The sequence below is a fragment of the Echinococcus granulosus genome (assembly GCF_000524195.1).
Source record: "Echinococcus granulosus chromosome Unknown EG_S00009, whole genome shotgun sequence".
Classification (NCBI taxonomy): domain Eukaryota; kingdom Metazoa; phylum Platyhelminthes; class Cestoda; order Cyclophyllidea; family Taeniidae; genus Echinococcus; species Echinococcus granulosus.
This window is the reverse complement of record NW_020170389.1, coordinates 1,654,689-1,663,151: the sequence shown is the minus strand read 5'-3', so window position 1 is coordinate 1,663,151 and position 8,463 is coordinate 1,654,689. Positions and strand designations below refer to the sequence as shown.

Here is an 8,463-nt window from a genome sequence, read left to right as displayed (position 1 = left end):
AATATAATTGCCCTATTTTGGGGTATGTTCAAGCTCATAAGGAGACACTTGCACGAAGTTTCCTACATATTTGTTCGGTAAGTGCTTCACGGTAGCCACTGACTGCAAGGTCGTGAAATTTACCTACAATTCTTAGAACTTGTTGACAAAATTCTCCGCTTCAATGATTCAACGATAAGCATTGCATTAGCTACTTATTCTAGAGATTTTCATCACTACAGGGCTAAGTTTATGCCAGATGCTACCGCTGAAGAGGTAATACCTCCGACTTCCTCCTTTCGTAGCTAATACTTATTCCACGGGATAAAATCATTTGCGTTGCACCAAGCATCAGCATGCCATTCTAACTTCATTGTGTGAGGTTCGTATAATTCCATAAATGTCATAAGGAATTTCAGAATAAATCTGATGGATTACTGGATTCTGGAGATCAACTTATATTCTTTCTACACTGAGATAAGCAATCTTGAAGAAGGTTCATACAAGAACATCACGATGATTTTGAAGGCTGGTAAAGCATGCATGCAGACTACCATGTTCCATACTTAGGCCAATGCAATGAATAGGTTACTTCAAATTCATACATTGATCAGAGGATGTTCCTTTGTGTATATTTTACTCCAAATGTATCTTGAAAAACATTCATCTGAAAAAGAGTGTCTAGTGGATCGGTGACTGGCGCCTGGACATTCGTGGCCCCAGTCGTTCCGCTAAGGAATTTGTGCTACTCCTTAAGAGTACCTTCAAATCTGACAAATCCTAGGATGGACATTTTTCTGATGTAGCACTGAAATGCTGCGCAATGTGACGTACCTCTTCGCGAGTCATGTTTTTAGGCCAAATATACTTAATCTGGACTCAGCATATTTCTTGTATTCGTTAGAAATTGTAGCCAAGAGTATGACCCCTTGTTCGTGTCAACGTCTGGCATTAGGTCTCGACGATTCGTTGAAGATAAGCTAATCAACTTATGCATGGGTGACCAGCATCTGATCTCCTGATTCAAGCACCAGTTGCAGAATTCCTCGGTGCATTGCAAATGCCAAACATCTGAAGAATCTAAAGACTTCTGACGAAATACCGCAGCTAAAAACTACAGACTGACTTACAGTAAAGCACCGGAGTAACCCGGAACTCTTATTTTCTTGTATACTGCAGTGGATTTTGTGAACGGTTCGGCGCACGGTATCTCTCACTACTCAGATTTTATTCAACTGTCACTATGAAATGCCCAATGGCTCTCAAATAACATCCAACGTTGGTTCGGATGCGCAGAGATCTTATTCCTACTGAGATTCTCGTCATCTTTAGCATTATCCCAATATATTGTATCGAAATATGTTTACACAGGTGAATTAAATTTAATATTATTCTTTTTGGATCTACGGTTTATAATTCGTGCTTTACGAAAAGATAATTATCTGACCTTCTTTAAAAACTGCTTTATTCACGGAAAACAATGCGTAGCTGTGTAGCAGGATAATATTATTGGCATGTGCTAGTGTACACCACTTTATATTTTCCCATAGTTAACAGTATTGTTTATCGTACTACTCTAAATATGCGCACGAAAAGGTAATTAGACCAACCAAGCCTATTTTCAAAAAGCCAGACTACAAGATGATGGCTATTTAATCAATTTTTAACCACTGTTATATAAATAACACTTTCCTGCCTAAATATTTCCTACTGCTATAGAAATCGCTACCAAAATAACAAATAAATTAACCGCAATTTGATTGTGCATTCAAAAATTTAAAGAATTGGTTTCCAGCGACTCCTTTTAATTCAATTTACCTCTAATTTTTATAATTCATTGAAGAAAGGGATAGGGCATATGAAGAACTCGAGAAGACAGGAAGATGCTGGTTTAAATACTGAAGACCTAGTTTTTTCTGCAGCCAATATGGAAGACATGTGAAATGATCGAAACTGGGTCTTAGTAGGCAAATAAACATAAGTATCCAACGTAGCTACAGACAACCGCATTTACTGAAGCCAAGGTGGGATTTTTTAGGAGGTAAATAGGCAAAATTTATTTATAGATAAGGCTCCCTGCATTTAAATATCTCACTATCTAGAAGTTTCTAATACATAACAAATTTATGGCAATTTTAAAACAGCATGTGATAATAATGAGTGGATCACCAGTTCAAATTTGCATGAAACGTTCTAAATTGGTCAAAACTTACCAATTTACACTGGAGCGTATTCATCAAGTTTAAGTGAGACTGACACCTAATTTTTTAAAATGATGCATTAATAAAGTGGAGCTTAGTGAGAACAAACATCGTTTTCTGATAGAAGTGGTCTGGAGAGAGTGGTGGCAAAAACGACTACTTATAAATGGTGTTGATTGGGGCGAACTTGGCAGATGCGAATAAGGTGACATAAAAAGTAAAGTGAAAAATCTGCAACAGCGACAGGCGGCTATTGCTACCTGTTCCACAGCGTCTGGACTATCCATTTGGTGACAGTTACGTGTTCTCGAGGAAGAACAATTGGTATATTTAGAGGGGCCGATGAAACATTCTTAATAGAAAAAAAACCAACAAGAAAAAACTAAGTAATTATTTAAGTGACCAGTCGCTTGAAGGTTTCTTAAAAAGCCAAATTCTTGAACCCTAAAAAGATCTTGCAGACGCACAAAATTTGGGCTCGCCCTTGATAAACTCGGCTCTGACAACCCTCATTTACTTTTTATTCAAGATCTAAGATTTTTGATTGAATTTAAAGTTGCACAGGTAGAAATGGAATGCAAAACTCTAGAGAAGCATTTATGATTCTAACATCGCTAACAGAATGTTGCTGTGCAGTATCTATTAGTAAAACAGTTTGTTTTTAGCTAACAAATTTTGATCAAACTTAGGTAAATCTAAATCCCAGCAAAATTTAATTACTTTTTGTGAAGTGATTTGTATTAATTAGTCCCGGTTCTCAAAATGGCAAACTGTATTGAAAGACGTTAGTTGTTTAACTCTTGGTTTTGGTAAAGGGGCAACTCTGGTCTCCACTCCCGTGGCTTCATCGATTGGGCTGGTCTGAGGGCCATGCCATTAGCCTCATGGCCTTTTTTATGCTGACAATGCATATTCAGCCAAGTATTATGTTTTTTCGTCTTCAGGGAAGTCTCGTTGCGCTACAATACCATATCAAATGTAGATTAATACACATTGTAAACTGTCACCATGATACTACAATTCCCCAAAAATTAAAAAGGCGCATATAAAGTGTCTGAATTATAATACATCACATGTCTTGTTAGTAATTTCTTACATTTATCTAAATCTTACAGCATTATCCGTTTATTTGTTCGGAGAAGGTGGATTCTGGTTAGAAAGAAGTCGACTAATTACTCCTTAAATTTCGTGGCCTTTTATGGCACTCTCCGACAACAATTTTGCTATCTATTCACACAAACGCAATTCGCATTCTCGTCCTGATAGAACAGATGTTTAGATTGAGGAGGTAATACTACATGAGAGACTATATAAGATTAACCTTACTTAGCTATTTCAAAGCAATTAGTTTAATGTGACAAGTGGATTTTGTAATAAATGATAGGATATTGGTTTTAAACTTAATATAGATATTTGAGTTGGAGGACGTCTTGCTTCTTCTGCTGACACATGAACCGTAAAACCTGTATTGAGAAGGGTGTTCTTAGGAGTCTGGAAATTTTGAAGGTAGATCTTGAGGAACAAATAGTACTAAATTAGATGCCAAGGGTAGATGATAATTCTTAAAGTGAGCACAATAAGGTTACAAGTAGTTGCCGAAAACGACCAAATGATGTACTAAGTAGGTGATTAATCGGAATTATCCTTTCTCCAAGCATCAAAATTATGTAAATGATCTTCAAAAATATTATGAAATGAATTTCATAAGCCTCCTTTTACTTTTAGTAATTGATTTTCTGCTAGGTTAAAAGTAGAATGATTAGCGAGTAGATCATTTTTAAAACTTGAATACGAAGTTCATAGTGTTGAATAATTTACTGATGATCTGCGAATAAAAGGCGAACTGTTAACCTGCTTTAAGCAAATGAAGTTTCTTCCGCGAAAAAAATTCATGGTAACGGATCACTAGAGTGTTGATTTGGTTTTTCTGGTACAGCTTTGTTCTCTAAGATGCCCTTATTTTATTGTTGGCTTGTTTGTACAGCGGAATCGCGTCTAAGCAAATGTTAACATCGCAAAAGCTTTGTTTTATTCATTAGAAACATTGTTTTTTGAAGAAGGCCGGCCTAAGAAGTGACGTGCACTCAACACAAAAAGATGGATTAGTTTACAGGACCTCGATGAGATTGTGACGCATTAAAATCTAGCATGAACTACGCGTAGCATGCAAATGTTGGCGGTTTAGAATTTCAGATGATGGTTAAGGAGATTTCGATCGTTCATATTGATGGGTGCACTTCTTTTGAATTCATGTTCAGTCCTAGGCAAACATTTTACCCTCCTCCAGCACTTTGAACTACCCGGACATCATTTTCCTACTAACTAAGGCCCTTAAAGTTAAAATCCAGTTTTTCAAATATTTTAGCAACTACACGAGCAAAGTAGCATTATGGAGACGCGATCTGTATCTCTTTGGAAATACTAGACCACTCTACGTCCAAATGATTTGGAGTGGAAGAGACGAAACAAATATTGAGCAACTTGTTATAGTAATAGAGGGCTGTATTACATATCACGAGGAACCCAAGAATCATTTTAACCTCCGTTTTGCAATGCAAAAGTGCTGTGAATTTCAAAAGACGCGCAATGCATGTTTGTTTGAGTGCACTTTTTAGGTGAGAAGTATTCAGTGAAAACGAATCTTGTAACTTAGATGAAACCCCTTGGGTAAAAGAGTATTCTCGACTCCCATACCCCTCACTTCTGTCCCCTTCTCTAAATAAAACCAGTAAAAATGTCCTTACCTAGTCAGCTTACTTGTTGCAAGGGAATGAAGGTTGAATAAGGAGAGATAAGCGCCAATTTTTTTACACTGGTGGTAGCGTCAGCGGACCTCCCTTGTCCAAGGATGATGGGGTTTTAAAAAGGCTTGAAACGACCAAATTTAACCCCTAGCTCTAATCTCAACTCCAGAGAACACCAATGATCCTCCGTATCCTCCTACGGAATATCTTCTCGCTTGCTGTAGGCGCAGGTATTAACCCCTTCTACTGAGTTGGAATAATGTCACTCGACCTTATCCTAACTCATCATCTATCGGGAAGAGCAGACACTAGCCAAAGACTTTTCCTTCGCCACTAAATAGTGGGCAAAGACGGCAAGGAGTACATGAAAAACTTCCGGGTTCTAGCGGAATGAGCCTTTCTTAAATCACTCCCGGACAGTGTTGCTAGATGGATAACCGCGCAGTTCAGAAGCAGGTTTGATCACTCCTTATGGTCGAGAAGTTTGGCAGTGCAAATGCCAACCTTCTTAGCCAGATAGACAAGTTCGCGACCAGAAAGTGCTGAGAACTGTTTACGGTCCTGCGCAACGACAACCGGAACAGGCGACTAAACTCAAAACCTAAATATCAAGGTCCTCCACATTATATTGCTGAATTTGGCATACTTTCACTTTTCTACCCTGTTTGCTCCCAAAAGGGCTCCCATTCATTTCTGCAAGCCCCGGGTAAACCAGAAGGACGTCAATGCAAAATCCTCCTTGACTCTGGTGCTGTTAAATCATTAATGAGTTTTCAAGCCTTCCCTGCCCTTTGTCACACGATTAGGACCCCTTCACTGTTTACAAGACTACGTTTGGCATTAGGAAAAGAGACGGTATTAAAGGGGAATCCATAGTTAAAGGTCAGTATAGGCAAAGAATCCTGGTAAGTGAAGTGAATTATATGTCCAGAACTGGTTTAAGACGAGATTCTTGGCTCTGATTTTTCACAAAACACGAAAGCCACCCTGAATTTTTACCTGTCAAAACACTGGAGCTAATACAGCCCTTTTGATACCGAGTGAAACCATCGATGGTATTAGCAATACTCTCTTCGAGGCCGCAGTTATATTCATGAACAGCCTGGATGACCCTTGGGCGCAGCCTAGTCATGTCACCGTAAACGAGACAAAGGGGCTTCACAAACTACTGGCAAAGTACGCCAATACAATATCGTGGATAGGGGTTAAGCAGTATATGCGAAATACACGACAGGTACCGAGGAAGTTAGACCCACCTGACAGCCATCCAGACGCATACCACCTCCTCTGCTAAAAAGAAGTAAACCAACTAGTCAAACAGATGATTAGAGACGAGGTCATAAAGCTATAAGTCACTATGGCTCCCTCAGGTTGCTCTTATAAAATACGACCCAAGTTTACAGCTGTGTGTCGACGTTAGAAAGGTAAACGCAGTAACTAAATCAGCTATTATATTGCCAAACGGGTTTAACAGACTCCAGGCAATGCCATTTGGCCTCTGTAACGCGACAACCACCTTCCAAAGCTTAATGTAATCCATTTTAATTGGCTTATTCTCTATACATTGTGTAATCTTTTTAAATGCCATATCTTACTCGGTTGAGACATTTAGGAGCATAACGCCAACCTGGGTCTAGTATTGGACCACCTATCTCAAAAGGGTTTCCACTTATCAAATATGAAGATGAAGCTTGCGTACTAATCGAAAAAAGACCAACGCCAATGGCATGTGCAGAGACCATCCCAAGGGGGAGAAGAGAGGATGGTGCTTAAAAGGACGAGGGGGTTATGTAGTAAATGCTTGCATGCATGTACCTTTTAGGCGAGAAGCTTTCACTGAACCCGAATCTTCTAAATGGGAACCCATCAGAAATCCCTGAGGCAGAGGAGTACTCCGAACTTCCATACCCCGAACCCCTACCCCTTGCTCTAAACATTACTAATAAAAATACTTTTATCTACTCACTTCATTTGTCCCAAGGAAGGGAAGAAACGCATGCTAAATCTTTCACGGATGGCACTGATTTCGTATTTGTATGTAAATGCTTAATACCCCATCAAGAACTTTCCCGTATTTTATCGAGATTTGCCTCCGGATTTTCTATTTTAAGGCGAGAATTTTAAAGTTGCCTATCTATGTACAAATGCTGCGGCAAGAACTTCTGCTAATATTTCGGGAGTACGAATATGAATGAAATCCCTTAGTAATTGAGGTGTTACGATAAAAAAATCAAAAAAATCATATCATATCTTCTTCCTTGTGCAACCAGTTTTTTTACGAAAAACGAGCTAGGGTTCAACAAGCCTCCAGTTGATACATGATGCACCAATAGTAGGATTAACTCAACCTTAAAAACTTTCCACAAAATCCTTTCAATGTAATTGGCAAGAAACATTTTGAAACCCAAACAAAGGTATTTTATCCGTAAATGGAAATTCGCTTTGTGTAAAAATGATTTCGATCGAACTATTTAATTTTCATTCTTGTCCGTTTTTCATTGAATCTTCCATTTTTGAAAAATAATTTATCAAACACCTCTTCATTTTTTTATGAAGCGCATTTATTTTTTTTGATTAGCACAAAGGAAAATATTTTCATCCAAAATATTGAGAACGAAGAGATAAATGCTTGTGATTCTCGCCGCGATGCTACTTTTCTTTTTTTATTTTTCCCAAAAGTATATCATTCAAGTAAACGGATGTAGGCCACAGGTAAAAAATCCTCTTTAAACCGAAGAAAGGACAAGACAGAAGGAAATGCGACGGATTTTTTGGCATTTACAGTAAAATGTCCAAAAGCATTAATTGGATTATCTTTTATGTTTGATTAAAATATCTCTCATCATTTCATCACACGCTATCATCTTGCACCGCTACTTTTTGTCTATAGGCTTGTTGTAGCTCATTTAGGTAATAAAATCTTCGCCCTGGAGTGCCTGTAGTCTATCTTTTCATAGAAAAATAGAACTGGTAATGAGCACAAATACCTCAGCCAAATACATTGGCGTTTCGCTGTTATTCCCACAGAAGAGGAATGGGAGATTCAGTTTAGTTTTTCCAACAATGAGGCGTAAGACATGCTGAAACATGCAAAATATGACAGCCTTGGAGTAAACCAGCGAATTTGTTTATTAACATGGCCATGATAGTAACCGAATTGGTGACATTGTAGGAACCACAAAAATGATGCTAAATTTTACCAGGGTTATGTACAATTGGAGTTAATTCAGATTTAGTTGTTGACCTCCTGAAGAGAAAGTGCTGCCAATAACTCATTTAAAGTTCAGACTAAAATCACTCTCAAAGTAGATACATTATTTCCATGGATCAAATTTGTAATTCACGGTATCTTTATTATACTGGGTGACCAAAATGTTTGTGCAATTTCCGATGACTTGAGGTGACTTGTGGGAACTTGTAAAGTACAAGCATTATAAGGGATGGATATGAGCCGCTCTGCCTGTATAGTGTCATCTATTGTGTCCTGTACTACCTTCCAATTCACTTTGAATCCGCATATCTAAAAGTCTCGATTGAAC

The 8,463-nt window shown here is 38.2% G+C and overlaps 1 protein-coding gene across 1 annotated transcript; it reads left to right on the top strand. All coding sequences in view use genetic code 11, as the record gives it.

The window, feature by feature from the left end:
* Window positions 1-2,105: 2,105 nt before the first annotated feature.
* On the top strand, window positions 2,106-7,755 carry EGR_02187 (hypothetical protein; the record flags this gene model as incomplete). The annotated part of the gene is made up of 6 exons (XM_024491436.1): window positions 2,106-2,219; window positions 3,220-3,332; window positions 4,546-4,772; window positions 5,538-5,779; window positions 7,510-7,625; window positions 7,662-7,755. 6 exons carry the CDS (start codon window positions 2,106-2,108, stop codon window positions 7,753-7,755), a joined length of 906 nt encoding a protein of 301 aa, XP_024354289.1.
* Window positions 7,756-8,463: the final 708 nt, after the last annotated feature.